We start from the raw sequence: 23220 nt of genomic DNA on the forward strand, positions 1-23220 counted from the left end.
TAAATCATGACACAGTTAAGGTGAAAAAAATGAAGAAAAAAAAGGCTAGCATATAAAAGATACAATGATTTAAACCAAAATGCCTCGGAACAATTCAGTTTTAAAACAGTGGCGTTTTTTATTATTGAAATAAGGAGATCGACCGATATGGGTTTTTCTATAGCCAATGCCGATGTTTAGAGGTCATGGTCAGCCGATTGTCGATATGTGCTGCCGATTTTTAAGGCTGATATCTTGAAGTTTTCCCCTTCATTTGCATGCTAAAATGTCACACTTATAATAAGTGGATGCACAATATTTCTAAACTTATCATTATTTAGTGAGCACAGACTTGAACCATCTCTCGAATCTTCATTTTGTGCACTGCATGTATCCAAAGTTAACCAAACAAATCAATAAAATGACCAAGTATTGAATATATAAAACAGGTAATATATGTATCATTTACATACAAGTTTTACAGCATTTATCAAACTGAATTTTTTATGTTTGTAGGAACATAAATGTAAACCTAAATATACATTTAAATAAAATAAAAATAAAAATCAAGTAAACTGAAAAATATAAAAAAAATATATAAAAATAAATAATACACGTGACGTGAGCAATAACCTCCAAATACATCTAGTCAAACCCGCGCTCGCTCGTTCTCATATGCAAGCACGCATGCACTGTCATGATCTAATGCAGGATTTTTTTTAAACAAATAGTCCTAGCTGAACACAAAAATTCTAAATCTAATATTTTGCCGAACAGGATCAAATAAAGTACTGGTCATAAAACTTGCATAAAATGTTTGATTTGTTTTGCAGCATTAAGGTTATTAATTGGATGTTAATTTAAACGTTGTTTGATCATGGAAATGATCGAATATTGACAACCCTAAATACAAATGAGTTGGATGGAAACCTGGTTATTGTCTGCATCAAACCATGCTTCTGAACGAATGTGATTGACGGTTCTGGGCAGGACGGCTGTCTCTCTGAGCGCGCTGCTGTCTGTGAGCGGGGCGGAGTAACTGAGCCCTCAATTACACTGCAGGGTTTGTGAGAGCTGACAACTTCAACACCCCATTTACAGAGTGAAATTCTCTGACTACCTTTATCTCCCAGGACTGTTGTTGAATATTCCAAAAGTTTTGGCTTGGGGTCCTTCACATGCGGCGGCAGTAGTTTCCACCGCACCAATAACACACGGGGCTGCCCGCCGACGTGCCTGACTTTAAATTGGCGCTACTAAACACAGATATCGGCCGATATATTAAAAAATGACAGATATATCGGTCTACCTCTAATTGAAATGGTTCATTTAAAACGGGAACAATTTAATAATCCTAAAGTAATTTTAGGATTGACCGATAATCTGATAAAAAATGTTTAAGGCGAAACGTTAAGTGTCATTTTCAACAAATGGTACATTTTCAGATTTTTGGACCATTAAAAGTGGATTTTTTCTGTCAACTGTTCTGAAAGAAAACAGGTTACAGTCTTCTTTTCTTCTTCCTGAAATCTCCATTTCAGCAGCAATAGAGCAAATTTTATATGACGAGCGTTAATAAAGATCATGATACATGATTGTTTAATGTAATACCATCCCCGCCCCCGTATTAATTTTGACCCTTCATCCAATGTTCCCAATGATGTTTTTCAGAAATAACTTATAGTGCAGAATTAATTAGATAAAGCCTCATTTGCATATTTAAACATAACATCTCAGAAACGTTGTAATACAAATGTACTGTGATTAATCATCTGCGTGAGTATGGTGAGATTTTGGACTCTATGCATGTTGTGTCTTGCCTTGAAGTATAAAAAAGAGAATAAAGAAAAGCAAACATGTATATAAAACCTGGATTGTTGAAGCCATTTTATTTTATTTTTACAACCATTTATATGAAGGACCCAAACGACGCAGATTTATTGGAATGAATTATAAGGAGATCATTTGTCATGAGAAAATCAAAAGGAAAGTACCTCTTCTTTTTCTTTATTTTTGGAAACCTTCTGTGAAACCTCCTACATGCGTTGTCTTTGTACTGGTGCTGGGATTATACCAATGTTTAATGTGACCGATTTATAGGCTTTTGTAGGTGTTAAAACATTTGTTTCCAAGGGGACAGGTTTATTTGCACCTTATACGATCTCCCATTGCCATAGTTACAGCACAGATCAGTTTGTTTCTCTAACAGAAACACAGTACACCATATATCTGCCCTCTCAGTTCAAATGAAGGGGCATTCATCATCCTTCCATGCTGTTCTTCTTCTCTTTTTGACTGTGTGTGCACAGCTGTATGATCTTTAGTTGATTGAGCTGAATCTCTAACCGTATGCTCCTCAGAGTCATGCTGCTCTCTGTGTGGTCGCGGAGGCCGCTGCTCGATGCCCGTCTGATCAGGCTCAGCGTCCGTGGTCTGTTCAGTGAATCGGGGGTCTGGGAGCGTGACTATAAGGTGGAGACGCGGCGTCGGGTGGAGCAGTGGTGGCACGGCCGCATACAGGAACAGTGGCAGAGAGATGCAGCAGATCAGGTAACTCACTGACTCATGAGCCACAGCAGAGGATGCTAATATACTCAAAATGCATCAGCTAACGGTCAACAGACAATGTTAACCAATTTTTTTTTATCTAATCATGGAGATCTAAACTTGTATGAATATTTTAGGTAACTGATAAGAGGGGAAACAAATAATAACATTTACTTTGTTTCTCTTTTGCATCAAACACTTGGAATTAAGTGAAATCCACTTAAACAAAGAGACTAATGGTGTGCTCAAGTCATGCCAGAAAGATTGCATTTACTAGTTGAAGACACATAAACGCCGCCACACATTAAGAACCAAGTTTCTGAGTTGGGTTCATATCACAGAGAAAACACGGTGGATGCAATCTGCAACATCTGTGTTGACGGTAAATTTGTTGAATTGGATCAAATTCTTATTTTTTTGCCATTTACAGTAAGACTAAGCGAAGTTGCATGTAAAAAAAAATCTGTAGTACTGTAAAATTATGATGCAATACATAATGAATCAATTATCAGCACCTTCATAATGTTATATAAACAAAAAAAGGCGAACACGTGATGCACAATCTTTATTCGTCATTAAGTTGAGTTATTTATCTATGTTTTTTGTGGAAGAGGTACACTATCATTTCGCACTGATCACAGTGAGTTGGGTGCATCTGATATCCCGACTCATAAATACAAACTTCCCAACACACCACGAGTCCATGAAGCATAGTCAACCGTCAAACATGAAACACTAACATGTCTTTTCCTTTCTCTCAGTAGTACATGAAATAACCCTTTATTTCAAGATTTAATCTTCCAATTTAGTCCTCTGCAAATAATGCCAAGAAATAAAATCCACCCATCCAGTTTCAGTTAATGCAATAAAAATGATTCATGAAGTCCTAACAAAAAAAGTAAACATACATATGAGAAGTGGACTGAACACAATGAAACGAAGTTGAAGTTGAAAACGAAGTGATAAGCTCCTTAGCAATTTGCTTTAGTTAAGTAAAATAAGATGAACAAGCAGCAAAAATATTTTTTTTCAATGTGGGTGACAGAGAATTCACTTTTCTGAAGCACTTCTGGTTTTTTTGACAGGTGTTATCAGTATGAGAGTCTTTTATATGAATGAGCAAGGTGAAAATGCATTAAAAATTCTCTTTTTAAAGGCGAGAGGAGGGTATTTTCTCCCTGCAGCCTGTGCAGTTACAGTACGCCGTGTTTTTACTTTGAAGTGTCTCTCCCTTGAGATTTTCATTCAAAGAATCCCTTCCACCTCACTCAGGAAAACCTTTGTATGTGTGAGAAAAGAGACGTCTGGCTTCTGAAGCGTTAATCTTTTACAGAGAAGCGGCTTTTTGTTGGGGTTTGTTGGTTGGTCCCTGTTGGCTTTTAAGCCTCGTTGTTGTGTTCTGTAGGAGAAAGTGGTCTGCTATCATCTCTTCATCACGTCTCTCACTTCATGTGTTTGCTAGAGATGCATTTATTAATAGAATCATTCAGAGACTGAAATCTCAGTTCTAGATGGATCAGATATTATCCAAATAACCAAGCAGCTCAGAAATGAATCAAATTACGAGCAATCTAATTTAATATCAGTAACATTAGACAATTTGATTTGAAGAAATAAGTTAAACTAAAATGCAAAAGTACAGGACCTGCTTAAATTAATTTAAAAGGGAATGGACTGCTCATGAACATTGTGAATGGAGTAATTGAATCAGAGATGACAAAACAATATGAAATTGTTGACTGCTGTCATTGATTGTAAGCAGGATCAGAAATAATTGAATTTTATTTTTTTTCATCAAGGGGCAATGTCTGCCAACTGGAACTGATTTTCTTAGAGGTAGAAATGTATTCTTTATATTAATGTTAGTTTCTTACTGTTTTGAAAAACTTTTACTACAAATTCAAAAAGTTTCAGTGTATTAAAAGGTCATGTGGTGTAACCATTATGGGGTGCAGGATATATATCGGCCGATGATTGTTGCGCATCTCGTCAGTAAAGCCGGTTCTCTAATCAGCGGTAAATTCCTTCAGGTGCATGATTTCACATAGAGCATGTGAAATGAGAGGCTCTATGTGAAATCACGCACTCGATGAAATTTACCGCTGATTAGAGAACCTAAAGTCTGGAGGATAGTTACTTGTTGTACGTGTTAAGGGGGTTCCCTTTGTTGTCATTGAAAGGGTTGTTTCCCGATGTCGCTGATTGGCTGGAAGTTCAGTAGTCGTTGAAGTGATGTCTTGGGAAGCCCGTGGTTGGGCGTTGGCTGAAGACGCGGAGTTGTGGGCTGGCTGAAGTTGAACGGGGACTTGAGGTCAGACTCGTAGACGCGGCATTACAAAACTTAACTCAGAACACGATACTCTCAAACGGAAAAGAAAATAAACTAAAGTAAAAGAACAGAAGTAAAATTTGACGAGACTAGGTGGTGTTTCTTCTCATTGTGGCGAAGTAGCAGCAGGCAGAAGAACGCTGGAACCACGCTCAAAGAACGTGGTAGGGTTTCTGCTGCTCAGAGAGGGCTCCTGTTCCCACGCCAAGCCCAGAGAGGGCTCCTGTTCCCACGTCAAGCCCTGAGATGGCTCCTGTTCCCACTTCAAATCCTGAGAGTGCTCCTGTTCCCACGTCAAGCCAAGACAGGGCTCCTGTTCCCACGTCAAGCCAAGACAGGGCTCCTGTTCCCACGTCAAGCCAAGACAGGGCTCCTGTTCCCACGTCAAGCCCTGAGATGGCTCCTGTTCCCACTTCAAATCCTGAGAGTGCTCCTGTTCCCACGTCAAGCCAAGACAGGGCTCCTGTTCCCACGTCAAGCCAAGACAGGGCTCCTGTTCCCACGTCAAGCCAAGACAGGGCTCCTGTTCCCACGTCAAGCCCAGAGAGGGCTCCTGTTCCCACGTCAAGCCCAGAGAGGGCTCCTGTTCCCACGTCAAGACCAGAGAGGGCTCCTGTTCCCACGTCAAGCCCAAAGAGGGCTCCTGTTCCCATGCCAAGCCCAGAGAGGGCTCCTGTTCCCACGCCAAGCCCAGAGAGGGCTCCTGTTCCCACGTCAAGCCCAAAGAGGGCTCCTGTTCCCGTTCCCACGTCAAGACCAGAGAGGGCTCCTGTTCCCACGTCAAGCCCAAAGAGGGCTCCTGTTCCCATGCCAAGCCCAGAGAGGGCTCCTGTTCCCACGCCAAGCCCAGAGAGGGCTCCTGTTCCCACGTCAAGCCCAAAGAGGGCTCCTGTTCCCAGGTCAAGCCAAGACAGGGCTCCTGTTCCCACGTCAAGCCCAGAGAGGGCTCCTGTTCCCACGTCAAGCCCAGAGAGGGCTCCTGTTCCCACGTCAAGCCCAAAGAGGGCTCCTGTTCCCACGTCAAGCCCAAAGAGGGCTCCTGTTCCCACGTCAAGCCCAAAGAGGGCTCCTGTTCCCACGTCAAGCCCAGAGAGGGCTCCTGTTCCCACGCCAATCCAAGACAGGGCTCCTGTTCCCACGTCAAGCCCAGAGAGGGCTCCTGTTCCCACGTCAAGCCCAGAGAGGGCTCCTGTTCCCACGTCAAGCCCAGAGAGGGCTCCTGTTCCCACGTCAAGCCCAAAGAGGGCTCCTGTTCCCAGGTCAAGCCAAGACAGGGCTCCTGTTCCCACATCAAGCCCAGAGAGGGCTCCTGTTCCCACGTCAAGCCCAGAGAGGTCTCCTGTTCCCACGTCAAGCCCAAAGAGGGCTCCTGTTCCCACGTCAAGCCCAGAGAGGGCTCCTGTTCCCACGCCAATCCAAGACAGGGCTCCTGTTCCCACGTCAAGCCCAGAGAGGGCTCCTGTTCCCACGTCAAGCCCAGAGAGGGCTCCTGTTCCCACGTCAAGCCAAGACAGGGCTCCTGTTCCCACGTCAAGCCCAAAGAGGGCTCCTGTTCCCACGTCAAGACCAGAGAGGGCCCCTGTTCCCACGCCAATCAAAGACAGGGCTCTTGTTCCCACGTCAAGCCAAGACAGGGCTCCTGTTCCCACGTCAAGCCCAGAGAGGGCTCCTGTTCCCAAGTCAAGCCCAAAGAGGTCTCCTGTTCCCACGTCAAGCCCAGAGAGGGCTCCTGTTCCCAAGTCAAGCCCAGAGAGGGCTTCTGTTCCCAATCCAAGACAGGGCTCCTGTTCCCACGTCAAGCAAAGACAGGGCTCCTGTTCCCACGTCAAGCCCAGAGAGGGCTCCTGTTCCCACGCCAATCCAAGACAGGGCTCCTGTTCCCACGTCAAGCAAAGACAGGGCTCCTGTTCCCACGTCAAGCCCAGAGAGGGCTCCTGTTCCCACGCCAATCCAAGACAGGGCTCCTGTTCCCACATCAAGCCCAGAGAGGGCTCCTGTTCCCACGTCAAGCCCAGACAGGGCTCCTGTTCCCACGTCAAGCAAAGACAGGGCTCCTGTTCCCACGTCAAGCCCAGAGAGGGCTCCTGTTCCCACGCCAATCCAAGACAGGGCTCCTGTTCCCACGTCAAGCAAAGACAGGGCTCCTGTTCCCACGTCAAGCAAAGACAGGGCTCCTGTTCCCACGTCAAGCCCAAAGAGGGCTCCTGTTCCCACGCCAATCCAAGACAGGGCTCCTGTTCCCACGTCAAGCAAAGACAGGGCTCCTGTTCCCACGTCAAGCCCAGAGAGGGCTCCTGTTCCCACGCCAATCCAAGACAGGGCTCCTGTTCCCACATCAAGCCCAGAGAGGGCTCCTGTTCCCACGCCAATCCAAGACAGGGCTCCTGTTCCCACGTCAAGCCCAGAGAGGGCTCCTTTCCCCAAGTCTGGCCCAGACAGGGCCCCTTTCCCCAAGTCTGGCCCAGACAGGGCCCCTTTCCCCAAGTCTGGCCCAGACAGGGCCCCTTTTCCCAAGTCTGGCCCAGGGAAGGCCACAGTTACCAAGTTTAGCCCAGGGAGGGCTGATGTTCCTACGTCAGGCCCATGTAGGGCCTCAGAACCCAAAATTAATTTTTTGGTCTGATCTGCTATAACTTCGCCGAGTACCACCATGGAGGCCTTCCATACCATGGAGACCTGTCCTTATAGACCTCCAGAGTGGTAACCAATGTTCCCTGCCTTTTTGTTTATTAAAATCAGTTTGTTTGAGTTTACTCCTGTGTCTCCTCTTCTCCTTGTTCCTAGCTCCAAAGAATCATGACACTTCATACCTCAGACATCTGTGCTGCAGTCCTGCTCCATCTGCTTTGTTTTCTATCAGCAGTTCTTTCTATTGTTTTCTCGCACTGTTAGTTTTCACATGTTCTCACCACACAAAGGGTTTCATGTACAGTCACTGTGCTTTTTCATAGAAAACAAATATGCTTTTCTTGGGCTCTGAATAGATTTTAGTGTGGTCGATACTCTGAAAACTGACCTCAATTGTTTACGCACCAAATTTATCAGAGTTCCCAGATACACCCACCTGATGACTTATTCACAGGGTAAAGGAAAAAGCTTCTTGAGAGATGCTGTGGAGATGTATTCTCTCCCAAAATGGGTCTCTGTCTCTTTCAGCTGCTGAATAATTCAGGCCTTTTTGACCTGCACTGATTAATGCTTGCCCAGTGCGGCGCGCTTCTTCAAAGCCGTCATGAATCATTAAAACTGCCGCGGAGAGCGTGACTTAATGTATGAGCCCAACTGGGTCTCGAAAGGTCAGCAGCCTGCATTTAAATAAGTCATATGAATGCTTCATATTTGGACTCTGATGCTACCTGATGATATTGAGTTGTAACCTCAAGTTTCCACTACACTACTAGACAGAATTGCTTGTATTCGAACAGGACGATCTGGTATGAATATTATTACAGTAACTGGCATACCAAATGTACCATTGCATGTTTTGGACATGCTCAATGAATGGAATGGATCATGTAAATATATTATAGTAGTTTAGTGGTTTTCAACCTGTGGTCCGCAGGTGGTATTGCAGGCGGGCCGCCAATTATTTTCTGTTCATTTCCAGTCCATTCTAGGGCTGTGCGATTAAAATAAATCGTCATAAAATCACGATTTGAGTATGCACGATTTCTAAATCGCTTTATAGCACGATTTTCCGCGGCCCTGACCTCCCGTAGTATCCTATCCGATCCAATCAGAATGCATTGCGCCTAGCGCGAGAACAGAGCAGACTGGGCATATGCTTAACTCCAGGTTCACACACTGTCTGTGATGCGCCTTTTTTCCGAGCCCATGTTAATGGATCAGAGCGTTCACACTGCACACAGTAAAAGGCTAGAAATAAAAACATGCGAAAATAATTAATATCTAACACATGAGCATAGAGTTGTGAGTGCAAAGGAAGCAGTTTAAGAGGAGACACGTTTTAAGTGACACACTCTCTCCGCGCAGAGCAGCGTGTATCTGAGCAAGTACGTCTGGTTTTGTGACAGAGCAAAGGAAATCTGCGTTCGAACAGAGAGAATCACACTCGTGCATTATTTTAATGTGCTTTTGCGTCATATTTATGCGCTCTCACTGATGACCTCATACACATACTGTATACACACTGCAAACACCTGAGGCACCGCTACAATTAATGAGCTCTATGAACAATGCATGGCAAAAAAAAAAAAAAAGTCCCTGTACACAGGACTTTTTTTTTTTGCCATTAGTCTATACATTTTGTTTCATCTTTACTATAGTGACAATTTTGACTTATGTCTGTTCTAGAGACGTTACAACTTTTTGATAAAGCTCTAATTGGTTTTCTTTTAGAATGTTTCAAATTAATCCTGAATGCATTCATGACTGTAAAAGCATATCGGTGTGTGTCACAACCGCAAAATTGATCAAAGAAATGGCGTTGAAAAAGGTTGGGAACCACTGTAGTAGATGAATATAATTATCATGAACACCATTGTATATATCAAAAATACCACTAATTCCATTGTTACCACCAAAGTTGTTTTTGTCTTTCCTAAATGTATTTATTTATTATTATTGTTTTTTTATTTATCTGTTTTCTTTTTGGTTAAAATTAGAAAGGGTGTTTAATTAATTTAAATAGTGGAACTTATAGATTTTAACTACAATTTATTTAAAGAAAGAAAGAAATAGAGCCCTATGAAATCAGTTTTGATAGAATTTTCCTGGATTCTGTTTAATGGTTTAATTAAACTGCATTAATCAAAAATGATGTCTAATCAATTTATATATATATATATATATATATATATATATATATATATATATATATATATATACACACTGTAAACCCTGATAAGTTCACAGAACTCAAAAAATATTTTGTAACAGATTACACAAAAACATTTAAGTGATGTTTTTAAATGTTTTAAGTTTACATAAACTTAAAAAATTTAATTCCAGTTGCCTTAAATTATCTCTGAGTTATCTTAAATAATTATATTTCTGAACTTATAATTAGGGAGTAATTCACTCATAATTTTATCTATTTTTCAACTCCTATAATGTGGGAAATACACTCAAAATTAGGCTTTTGCTGTCCATCCTCAGTCTAATCACAGGCTCTACTCTTCACCACAACGGTAACACTACAAATCCAACATAACATAAACCTTTGTAAAATCTAATATAACACAACATTTATGAATTAACTTGTCCCTCTATGTTAATCTTGTGTAAAAACACACAAAATAACACTTAATTTCTAAATTTATTTTCCTTGTTTTCTGATGCAAAGCATGCTGGGAACTAGAAAACACAATAATTTTAAGTTCACCTCACTACAACAAATTTTTGAGTTAACAGAACTTATTTAAATTAAGTCCAGTGAACTTTCGTAATTATTTGAGTGCAATTAACTAATTTCATTTGATTAATTTCACTGTTCGGTTTTACAGTGATATATATATATATATGTGTGTATATGTATGTATATGTATGTATATGTATGGATTTATGACTTAAAACAAAGTTATAATCAAAAACTGTGATAAACAATTAAAGGCATAAAACATTAACAATTTTATTCATATTTTAAAATGAAACCAAAGGAAAACAATTCCTTTAATTTTTTGGAAAACAAAGTGCTGCTCCAAAGAGACTTACTGTTAAAATTGCTTAATCATGTTATTTATATTATTTTTATTATTATTATTATACTTTGAGAAATACATTCAACTGTTCAATACAGCTCAAATAGAGTTTAATCAGAAGAATTTATGTGATGGCTTTATAAAACTATAAACATTACGTTCTGTGAAAATCAATGTTTTACCAAAAATGCTATTGTTGATGTTGCCATCATTTACTCACACTCAATATCATTCCAAACCTGCATGAGTTTGTTTCTTCTGTTGAACACAAAAGAGGATATTTAAAAAAAATTTAATTGATCTTCCATTGACGTCTATAGTATTTCTATCCATGCTATGGAAGTCAATGAAACCGTAAACCATTTCATAATACCTTCATTGTGTTCCACAAAAGATAGAAAGTCACACAGTTTTGGAACAGCATGGAAAATCTTCCTTCAAGAAGGAAGAAACACAGAATAACTCATTTGCTTTTCCATGTTTAGAGCTCCCGGAAGAAGTTCTACGTCCTCTCCATGTTCCCGTACCCATCGGGTCGGCTGCATATGGGCCACGTGAGGGTTTACACCATCAGCGACACCATCGGCCACTTCCAGAGGATGAGGGGCCATCAGGTCATTTTACTCTTAAACAGTAATATCAGAATTTACTGCTGTCTGTCAGCAGCACACACACAGTAGAACGATTTATCCTCTCTCCTGCCTCGTTTTTATATTCAGCCTCCCACACACACGGTCTCACCAAAACACGGTCCCATGAATGTAAAAGCTGCAGTCAAGGTCTGCTGAAATGACGTGTGCTTTAATTAGGAGGTGTCTGAATAATGGAAAAGGTGTGAATGTGCTCTTAATTAGAGCTCAAAGTTTGTCATGTTCAGAATGTGCTCACATCTTTTGAAAACAGCACTTTCTAAAGCCTGCAGCTTACCGCACCAAAGGACTGATGTTATGATTGGTGAGAATGTTTCAGAAAAATACAGTCAGCTTCTAACAAGGAGATGGAAGGTCATGGTGGACATCATTATCCTGATGTAGTGTGTTTTATACGGGTGGGTGTTGGGACCTGAATTGACCACATGAGTCACTTTATGTCTTGGTAACAGTGCGTACAGTAATATATAGAAGAGTCATGTTGCTGGAAATACAGCATATGGTTCAGAACCATGAGACAATGCTTATTTTAACACTGGTTCATTGGTTAATAAAGACTTATTTTCAATCAGAGCACTATGTTATAACCTCAAAACACTTTGATCATAACTCTTGCTTTGTGAACCTAATGCTGTCAAACAATTCAAACGCATCCGAAATAGGTTTTTGTTTACATAATATAGGTGTTTGTACTGTGTATATTTATTATGTATATATAATACACACACATGCATGTATATATTTAAGAAAATAAAAAAAAGTTTATATATAAAATATAAATATTTTTATATAATACAAATTATATTTGAATTTAAATATATAGATGTCAATATTTTTTAATACCCTTGAAATTATTTTTCTAAGCTTATTAGATGCATTCATAATGTTCTATATCAAATACATGTTACATGTAATCAGTGAATATATTAAATAAGAAGAATAAAATACTATCTGTCTAATACTAATCAAATGAAACTAGCATCAGCTAAATCCATCTTTGTTTAATGCAGCTCAGAGGTGGAATGAATGCATCTACCCTGCATCTATAGATGCATGAATAATGTTATGGGTTAAAAAAAAAAAAATTATTAAATGATAATTGATGCTTTTAAGTGTGAAAATTAAACTACTGTACCTAATGAGTGAGTCACTTCAAACAATTCATTCAAAAGGCTGCTTCATTCATTAAACTGATTTGTTCAAAATGCAGATTCATTAAGTGTTGCTTGCAGATGAATACGATTCTGCTGTGGTTTCATCTGGAAATTTTTATGACAGAAAAAAGCAACAGATTCTATAAAATCAGTATGACTTTTGCATGAATTTTGGAATAACAGAAGTCCTGTATATCTTTTGTTTGACATACTTGATAATGTCATCTTGCACATTTTTAAAACCATAATTGTGTCGTTGTTCGATTTGTCTTGGTGGTCATTTGTGGCCCTTTTGTTATATTTCAGGCGTTATTGTAGGTGATACGCGTCGCACACCAGAGTCTGCCCTTTCTTCTTACACTCACTCTTTCGGTTTCCCAGTGTATCTGTCTCTGTCTTTGAGTCTTTTAACCATCCCCTCATCCATCTCTGTCCTCTGCGTGACGAATCTCTCTCTGCTCAAAGGCGCAGGCAGCATCTGGTGTGTGTTGTAAGCACAGCAGTAAGTGTGTGATGATTTAATGGAGCTTGACGAAGTGCTGCTGTTGACTGAATTGGAATTGACAGTGTTCAGTTTCGAAGGCTTCTGATCGAGTGAGCAACTATCAATCTCACCACGTTGGCTTTGACTTCAACTACAATTTACTCCCCATGTTTGTTCTTCCATGTTTAGAGAACTAGTAAAGGAAAAGGCCTTGCTGCCTCACGGTCTAGTCCGTCCATGGTTTAGCCCATCTTTAGTGACTCCCTGCAGATGTCTCAGTGGAGCTGCGGTCAGAAGTGGAAGAAGGTGAAAAAGTAATATAAATGTATTTCTTTCCGCCTCTCCATCATATGCCATTTCATTTTAGCATAGCATGTAGATATACATTAACAGTGATTGTTGGGATTACGTATACATACTATTTGTGGTGTCATAATCCACCTTTAGTGTAGGTTTGGGCATTTATTTTTTATTTAGTTTAGTGTGTTTTTTTTTTTTTTTAGATCAAGCTGACTTGCGTGTCATGGCTATATACATTTTTTACATTACATTTATTAGGAGCCTTTATCCAAAGCGACTTACAGTGCATCTCAGGCTATATATATATATATATATATATATATTTTTTTTTTTTTTTTTTTTACCTAATGTGTTCCCTGGGAATCGAACCCACAACCTATTGTCACGCTATCGCAAATTTCTACCACTGAGCCACAGGAACTAAATTTAGATTTGATTTTATTTTGTTTTGTTTTCTTTTGCTTAGATCCCATTGTTTTGCGTGTCATGGCTATATAAAATGTATTGTTTTTTTATTATATTTGTATTTTATTTCGTTTTCTTTAGCTTAGATCACAATGTTTTTCGTGTTATGGCTATATAAATCCATTAAATTTTTTTCTAAACTGAAACAGTTTAAATAAAGCTAGATGTTTGTGCCTCCCTCTGTACCATCACAGTAAAATCACAGTAATGCACAGTAATGCTCTTGCAGTTTATATGTATTTTAATTCCAGTTTTAGCATTGCATTGATGCCAAACCACCAACATGAGTTTCCTGCTTTTAGCCAAGGCTTATTCTGTGATGTTTAGATCCTTCACTGGTAGTTATTTACTGATCAGTGAAGGATGAAATCTGACCATCAAATTCATATCCTATAAGAAAAAAAAAGTTTCAAATGCTGCATCAAAGAGAAATAGCCTGTATAAATAGACTACATATTGGTCTGTTATAATCTGGTGATGAATTGGTGTTTTTAACACATGCTGAAGAGTGTGGAAAGTGTGAGTGGTGCTGGTGTGGTGACGCTGTGCTCTTTCAGCAGATGTGTTGCAGTCATCAGTCCTCTCCGCTGTCTGGAGCAGGAGTGTCAGAACTCAAATCTCTATAGACAAGGATGCATTTTCATGGCTGTGATTGACACTTGTGTTTGACAGCTCTGTTAATGACTTTGTTTTCTCCATGTTTCTGTCAAAAAAAGAAAGATTTTACAGTGTTCACTCGTGCACATGCTCAGACACCCACCCACACACACACACACACACACACACACACACTGAGAAAGGTAGTTAACCGGTGCATTCTGAAGAAAGTAGAGCTGTAGAAACATGGAGATGCTTGGCTCTGGTTCATGGGAGGGTCAGTCACGCTGCAGATGGAGGAAGTGTCATACAACTATCTGCTGCTTTACTCTACTGCTTTTGTTTCTATAACCATCTACACCATTTACATTTGACAATATAAAAGCTTTTATCTCCTGGCCATCTCACATAATACCTCAGAAATATATTCAGTTATTATCATTAGTAAAACATAACTAAGGAGGAGCTTGTTTTAGTGAATGTGGTGTGACACTGAGCTGCTTCTTCAGGTTCATCAATGTTCACTTAACTGATGGGATGCAGCCGGTTCCCATGGAGACCGGGTGCTGCTCTCTTAAAGAAACACACACACAGCCACAGCTCTGCCACTGCTTACTCACTCCTTCACATTTCTGAAGAATCTTCACACAGCGTTAACGTATTACTGGTTCACAGTGACCATGACTGCCAACAACACAACAGTAATATAGCCTTTTGTTGATTTCTTTAATTATTAATTTCAATTCAAATGATAATACATTTAATATGTCATACATAGGCCACATGTACAAAAAAACATAGAAACATAGAATAAGAATTGTTCATTTATGTATGACTGATGAATAAGCATCACAAATAAAGGAAAAGTTCAACCAAATATGAATATTTGCTGAATATTTACTCACCCTCAGGCCACACGAATGATAGATGAATTTGTTTCTTCATCAGATTTGGAGAAATGAAGCATTGTGTCACTTGCTCACTCTTCAGTGAATGGGTGCCGTCAGAATGAGAGTCCAAACAGCTGATAAAAACATCACAATAATCCACAGCACTCCAGTCCAACAGTTAATATGGTTGCATTTTTGAAAGAAACAAATCCATTGTGAAGACGTTTATACCTTCAAACCATTGCTTGTACATCCATAATAATGATTTCTTGAATCAGGATTATTAGTTGCAGTTATTATGTGTTATGGAGTCATATTTTGGCCAGAAGCAACGGTTTAAACTTAAAAACGTCTTTATGATGGATTTGTTTCTTGCAAGCATGAATTACATGATGTTTTTATCAACTGTTTGGACTCTCATTCTGACGGCACCCATTCACTGCAGAGTGAGCAAGTGACACAATGCTACATTTCTCCATATCTGATGAAGAAACAAACTCATCTACATCTCGGACGTCCTGAGGGTGAGTAAAGCAGGTTTTCAGCAAGTTGTTTTGGTGAACTATTCTATAAGCTGGATTCACATTGTTGGTTGTGTGTTGAATTAGGAAAGAAGAGCCGTGGTGTTTGATGTTACTGACAGCACGATGTTGTTTGTCTCGCAGGTGTTGAACCCGATGGGCTGGGATGCGTTTGGTCTGCCGGCTGAGAACGCCGCCATCGAACGAGGCCTGGACCCCGAGGACTGGACCAAGAGGTGCGGAGCCGGGGGGCGCTCGATGCTTATCCAAACACTCTCAACTACACACACATAACCATCCGATCTAATCACCCTGCACGCCTCTCTCTGTGTCTCTCAGTAACATCCAGTCCATGCGGACGCAGCTGGACAGTCTGGGGCTCTGCTTTAATTGGGATCGGGTGAGTGAGCGCCTGCTTTCAACAGAAGGAGGACCTGATCTTGACTTGTGTCTTGCATCATTGCATCAGTACACTTTCTTATCTCAGACTTGGTGCCAGAGGTTTTTCTCAGACTCACACTGCTTCTGCAGCAGACGGTCCGGCACAGCTGTGTTTATTACTTCCTCAAAATAGTTACAACAGAATAAAGATCAAAAGGTCACACACCCAGTGTGTTGTAAGAGGTTTTTAGTGGGTGCTGTGTGTCCTCTCTGGCAGCAGGACACTGTGATCAGGTCCAGCTGATGTCCACACGTCACACTCGGACTTCAGTTTTGTCTGATTGGATCAGAGAATATCTTCTTCATGCTTTCAGAGATTAAGTGCTACAGTGCTACAGGCCTTTTCCTTCAGTTTAGTCACACTACCAGCCAACGTTTTGCACACACATTTGACTATTTTACTAATTTGACAACAATTGGAAAGCCATTGAGACTAACAAAGAAGGATGTATGGAAATTAATCTTGTAAAGCCTGACAAGTAACAGTTATACGCTGTGACTGATTGATTAGCTGATCAACATAGAAATTAAATATGAAAAAAAAACTAGCATGTTTTTGTCGAGTGTCATATTTGATACACTGAGCTTTAAGGGCTCATGCAGTAGGATTCAGTGAGACATTGAGGTCAAACTTTATTCAGAGACCCAAACTGAGCAAAAGAAAATGCAGTTTGGTGCAGATTCTGATATTCATTTGACCAGACAGTAATGTTTTGAAATGTAAATCAGTGAGATCTTTGCCACAACAATATAGCAGATAGTTACAAAAAATATATGTAATGTCTAATCTTTTGTCAGGAGGTCACTACATGTCTGCCCGATTATTATAAGTGGACTCAGTATCTTTTCATCAAGCTGTTTGAGGCAGGACTGGCCTATCAGAAAGAGGTGAGAATGTCCTCGTCTTCTACTGATATATTATATATATATATATATATATTAAGATGGAATGCAGTGAGATGGAGACGTGAGGTGAAGTGTGCAGGCGTGTTTCAGGCGCTGGTGAACTGGGACCCAGTGGATCAGACGGTTCTGGCAGACGAGCAGGTGGATGAAAGCGGTCGCTCCTGGAGGTCTGGAGCTCTGGTGGAGCAGAAGCTGCTTCAGCAGTGGTTCATCAGAACCACCAACTATGCCAAGGTACCACAGCCTGATACATTTCACCAAGGATAGAAAACCACAACAACATCCAATTAAAAATGACATTTTAAAGTAGAAAGATAATATACAATAATCTGTGTATTTATGTTGAAATGTAATGTTTATGCTGATGAGCGCTCGTGACACATGTCACCCCCCCCCCCACCCCCAAGCGTCGTCCTATACCTTGGGAGCAGTGGGGAGATCGGGGGAGGCCAGGGAGTGGAGCCTGACAGACCTGCGAAAACTGAGAGTCCGTTGGTGTTGGCCGTCCCTGCCCGATGTTGTAGGGTGAAGTTAAAGTCCTGGAGCCACTTTAACCAGCCACCGAGCCACCCTGGCATTGGTCTCCTTCGCCCGGGCCATCCACTTCAGGGGGGCGTGGTCCATGAGGAGGGTGAAGTGGCGGCCGGAGGAGGACATCCATGAGCCGCTGGAAGGTGGCTGGGGCCCCGTGGAGGCCGAAGGGAAGGACCCGGTACTGCCAGTGGACCTCCTCCTTCTGGACCTCCTCCTCGATGGCATGTCCCCTAGCCTCCGGGACCCGGTAGGGCCGCTGCCGGATGATGGTTCCCAGTGGTGTGGGGACATAGTGCTCGAGTAAGTGGGTCCGCTCAGGCTGGGGGGAGAACACATCCGGAAACTGACTGGCGGAAAGTTGGGGATCCATATCCACAACCACGGGAGTGGAGCTGGCATAGGCGGAGAGCTGGGGCCCGGTCCCGACCCAGCTCTTCAAGAGATTGATGTGGTAGAGCTGATCCTCCCTTCGTCTATCGGGCTGCCGCACACGGTACGTAACGGGGCCGACCTTTTCTGTGACTGTATAAGGGCCTTGCCAGGTAGCCAGGAACTTGCAGGCAGCTGTGGGCACAAGGACCAGGGCGTGGTCTCCTCGTTGGAACTCCCATGGTTGGGCCGCCCGGTTATTATGCCGTTGCTGTGCTTGTTGTGCTTTTACCAGATGTTCCTGGACGATGGGCATCACTCTCTCAATTCGTTCCCTCATCTCATGCACGTGATCGATGGTGGTTCGGTGTACCGCCGGTTGTTGTTCCCAGGCCTTTCGGGCCACATCGAGCAGGCCGTGGGGCTGTCGGCCGAAGAGCAGTTTGAAGGGGGTGAAGCCAGTGGAGGCCTGAGGGATTTCCCGAATACCAAAGAGCACGTAGGGGAGCATCTGGTCCCAGTCCCTTTTGTCTTCGGGTGCCACTCGGCGCAGCATCTGCTTCAAGGTTTGATTAAAACGCTCGATGAGCCCGTCGGTCTGGGAGTGGTACATCATGGTGCGGAGCTGTTGTATCTTCAATAGCTTGCAGACATCCGCCATCATCCGGGAGGTGAAGGGGGTATCCTGGTCAGTCAGGATCTTTGAAGGGATGCCGACCCGGCTGAAGAGGAGGAAGAGCTCCTGGGCTCTGGCCTTTGTTGTTGCCTTTTGGAGGGAAATAGCCTCAGGGTTCCGGGTGGCATAGTCCACGATGACCAGGATGTGTTCGTGCCCCCGGGCGGACTTCGGCAGCAGCCCCACCAAATCCATCCCAATCCGCTCGAAGGGCACCAGCAGGGTCTTCTCCTCCCCCCCGCTGCTGGGCGACACAGTAGAGCAGGCCATTTTCCACAATAAAATTCGGTGTGCACGGCGCAGCCCGCCAGCCAAGGTTATCCTGGGGAGCGGGGAGCTTCCGTGGGCATGGGCTCATTATTTTTTTTATTTTATTTATCCTTTATTTAACCAGGAGAAGCCCATTGAGATTAAAAATCTCTTTTGCAAGGGAGACCTGGCCAAGATAGGCAGCTGAATTACATCACATCATTACATACGTACAAAGACACACACTCAAAAAACCATGAAAATAAAATATTAATTAATAGAAACAGTTTGAAAGCCAATTATGCACTTACAATGAAATCTCAATTAAAAACATTGACATGTGAGGGAGTCCAACTCAAAACATCTCATTCTTAACTTAAAAACACTCAAAGGAATCAATTTACTAAGTTTTAAGTTGTTCTGCAGCAAATTCCATGTAAAAGGAGCAGAATAAACAAAGGCCTTTTTACCCAGCTCAGTACTGATATGTGGGACAGAAAACAAGACAACAGCCTGAGAACGCAGAGCGTAATGACCAGCACTTTTTTTCATAAGAAGTGAACATAAATAGGATGGAAGCACACCAAGAATAGCCTTATATATAAATATGTACCAATGACAAAGCCTCCGTGTGGCCAGAGCAGACCACCCTACACGAGAGTACAGCTCACAGTGGTGGGTGCGAGCTTTACAATTAGTAATAAATCTCAGTGATGCATGATAGGCTGCGTCAATCATTTGAAGGCATTGAGCAGATGAATGCATATATAATATATCACCATAGTCCAGCACAGATAAAAAAGTGGATGCCACTAACCGTTTTTTAACATTAAAAGAAAAACACAGCTTATTTCGAAAGTAAAAACCCAATTTTAGCTTCAACTTTCTCACTAGACAGTGAACATGAGGCTTAAATGACAGGCAATCATCAATAACAATTCCAAGATACTTATAAGTTGTAACAGTCTGTATTTCATGTCCGTCAAGAGTAATCACTGAAGGAACATTCAGTGGTCTATTCTGAGTGCCCGTGAAGAGCATACATTTGGTTTTTTCTGCATTAAGCACAAGTTTCAACTGTAGCAACGTGTTTTGAACCACAGTGAAGGCATTCTGTAAATGTGCAATGGCTTGTTTAAGAGAGGGAGCACAGCAGTAAATAACGGTGTCATCTGCATAAAAATGAAAGTTTGCATCAGACACATGCCGATTAAGGTTATTTATATAAATAGTAAATAAAATAGGGCCTAACACAGATCCTTGTGGAACCCCTTTAAGGATTGGTAAAATACCTGATTGAACACCATCATACTTAATGCACTGGGTTCTGTCACTAAGATAGTTTGAGAACCAAGAGACAGTATTCTCTGAAAACCCCGAATTAAGAAGCCTAATCTTTAAAACATCATGATCAACCGTGTCAAAAGCTTTTGACAAATCAATAAAAAGTGCTGCACAGTGCTGCTTCTTGTCACGAGCAACAGAGATGTCATTTATCACCTTCATTGCAGCTGTGATGGTACTATGTTTTTTTCTAAAACCAGACTGAACTGGGGATAAAATGTCCTGTACATGCAAGAAGTATTTAATCTGATCACTCACCAGGGATTCAAGCGTTTTGGCCAAAACAGACAAATTAGAAATTGGCCTGTAATTATTTAAATTTGACGGGTCACCCCCTTTCAATAATGGACAAACAAATGCAGATTTCCATATTTTGGGAATAGTATTGCTCTCTAAAGTAAGATTAAAAAGGTACGTTAGAGGCTGTGCTACACAATCAGCAGCTATTTTTAAGAAGTAGGGCTCTATAAGATCAGGTCCTGGAGGTTTTTCAGGAGCCAGCCCTTTTAGGGCTTTTTGAACATCAGCCACTGAGAATGGAGTGAGATTGAAGACACTTGTAGAGACTGGTACATCTCTACAAGGTGTCACAGTATAAGGACAAGCAGTGTCAAACAAAGAACCAGACTGAATAAAATACTCATTAAAATGGTTCAATATCTCCAGCTTGTCATGAACTACTACAGACTCTTTCATAATAAAAGAAGGAACATTAATACTATCTTTGTTTGAAGAAAGTAATTTTATAGCCTTCCAAAATTTTCTGGGATCATTTAAGGTGTTAGTAGTGGCTGACAGATAAAAGTCAGATTTTGCTTTCTTAATAAAAGAAGAACATTTATTTCTTAACTGCCTAAAAACAAGCCAATCAGATGAAGAGCCCGATTTTCTTGCTTTGGCCCAAGCTAAATTGCGGTCATGAAGAATATCTCCAAGCTCAGAGGAAAACCAGGGATTTTCCCGCCCCTTAACTCTGAATCTCTTTAGTGGGGCGTGTCTATTTATTACTTGCAAAAAACTATCCCGGAAAAAGATCCAGGCTGACTCCACATCGGGAATCAGCTCTATTCTACTCCAATCACAATTAAACAAATCATGGCAAAAGCCCTGTTCATTAAATTTTTTGAGATTCCTCTTACATATTACGCGAGGTTTACATTTAGACATCTTAGTATTTCTTACAGCAGCAACAACACAATGATCACTTAGGTCATTGCAAAAAACACCAACAGCAGAAAATTTGTGTGGGACATTAGTCAAAATTAAATCAATTAAGGTGGATTTCTCATGGCACTTAAGATTTAAACGAGTGGGAGAATTGATTAACTGTGTAAAATTGACAGAATCACAAAATGACTTAAATTCATCTGAACAAGGTTTCAGCCAGTCCCAGTTTAGATCACCTGCTAAAATAATTTCAGAGTAGTCCAATCTGGATAAGAGTTGAATTAGAGTCTGCAATGCAGTACTCAGTGCAGAAGGAGGCCTATAACACCCAACAACAGTAACATAAAGGCCCTTGGCCAACTCCACCTTCACTGCCAAAAATTCCAGCTGCTTACCGATTGATTCTGAATCGACTAACTTTACATTAAATTTAGATTTGACATAAATTGCAACCCCACCACCCTTCCTTGGTCTGTCAGCACGAAACACGTTATAACCACCCATTCCAATCTCCATATCAGTGATTGATTTTGTCAGCCAGGTTTCAGATAGCACAACAATATCTGCATCTGTTAAATTCACCCAAATTCTAAGCAGATCCATTTTGGATAACAAACTGCGAACATTAAGGTGAATTACACTCAAACCAGACATGGATTTCACATCAGATGGCAATGGAATACACTGCAACTCAGGGCCTGGATTTGGCTGCACATTGCCAGATAAAAGCAGCAATAAAAATATTAACCATCTCTGTTTACCATCAGTATATGAAGAATCTGTAGAGTTTTTAAAATGAGAGTCCCAGTAATGTCTGCCATCAAATGCAAAATAGTCATTTAAAATCAAAAGATTTTGAAGCTGAAGAATATCTCTGGGTGGCAACCAGGCTAGATTTAAGTCCTCTGCCAACTCTTTTGGCATTTGAGGGGAATGCACAAAGGCTGAACAGTTAAATCCATAGGCTATGTCCAAAGAGCCACAAATATTGTACGATGTACTCACCCAGTATAAATCTCTTGATCTTAGATTCTGCACAAACAATGAACAAAGCAGCATTAAGAGAAGAGCCATGTTAGCAGAAGATGTTAGCAAAACCATGAGGAGCTGACAGGGCCTCAGGATCCACGCAGAGACTGGAGATGTTAGCTGGGCTGCTAGGGCCTAGAGAAGCTAGCAGAACCTCCAGATCCAAGTAAAGCCTGGAAAGGCTAGCAGTGCCTCAGGATCCAAACAGAGCCTATAGACGGTAGCTGGGCTGCTAGGGCCTGGAGCCTAGAGATGGTAGCTGGGCTGCTAGGGCCTGGAGAGGCCAACAAGGCCTCAGGATCCAAATAAAGCCCGAAGATGGAAACTGGGCTGCAAGGGCCTGAAGCCTAGAGATGATAGCTGGGCTAGAGAAGGAAGATGGTAGCTAGGACCTGGAGCCTAGAGATGGTAGCTAGGCTGTTAAGGCCTAGAGAAGCTAACAGGGCCTCAGGATCCAAGTAGAGCCTGGAGATGGATCATTTCTGCAGCAAAGTAGTCCATAATCCAATTGTAAAATTATTTCATCTAAAAACCAAAGAGCTCAATCATAGAATCTGCTAAAAATTTTACTCCATATATGAGCATAAAAGCAAACAAATGAGTATAGATAAGAGGACAAACACACATCAAACCATACATGCCGCCATCTTGGATCCTGTGGGCCGGGAACCGCTGGCCTGCTCAACGGACGCTGAGTTCCCTCCGGGGTGCGCCGCTCCTGGAGCACCCTTCGGGGAAATGGAGGCACTCTCTCCCCTATTTCCCAGTGTTGGGTGGCCTCCGCTAGCTCTATGGCCTCAACAAGCTTGCCTACATTGGCCAGGTTTGGCATCCCGACGGCCTGAGGTAGTGAGCGGGGAAGGGCACGTAGGAGGCGGTCGACCACGCTGAGTATGCACGCTGAGCCTCTCCTGTGAGCAGGGGTGCAA

General features: G+C 41.7%; 1 protein-coding gene across 1 annotated transcript in view; it reads left to right on the top strand.

The window, feature by feature from the left end:
* Positions 1-23220, top strand: part of lars2 (leucyl-tRNA synthetase 2, mitochondrial) — a 62202-nt gene that overhangs the window by 949 nt on the left and 38033 nt on the right. Inside the window, exons 2-7 of the mRNA XM_026228425.1 lie at positions 2340-2529; positions 11001-11129; positions 15721-15812; positions 15916-15976; positions 16816-16905; positions 17014-17157. Of these exons, the coding sequence (XP_026084210.1) occupies positions 2340-2529; positions 11001-11129; positions 15721-15812; positions 15916-15976; positions 16816-16905; positions 17014-17157 (706 nt within the window). The remainder of the gene's footprint in view (positions 1-2339; positions 2530-11000; positions 11130-15720; positions 15813-15915; positions 15977-16815; positions 16906-17013; positions 17158-23220) is intronic.

The sequence above is a fragment of the Carassius auratus genome, chromosome 41, assembly GCF_003368295.1.
Source record: "Carassius auratus strain Wakin chromosome 41, ASM336829v1, whole genome shotgun sequence".
In the NCBI taxonomy this organism is placed as follows: domain Eukaryota; kingdom Metazoa; phylum Chordata; class Actinopteri; order Cypriniformes; family Cyprinidae; genus Carassius; species Carassius auratus.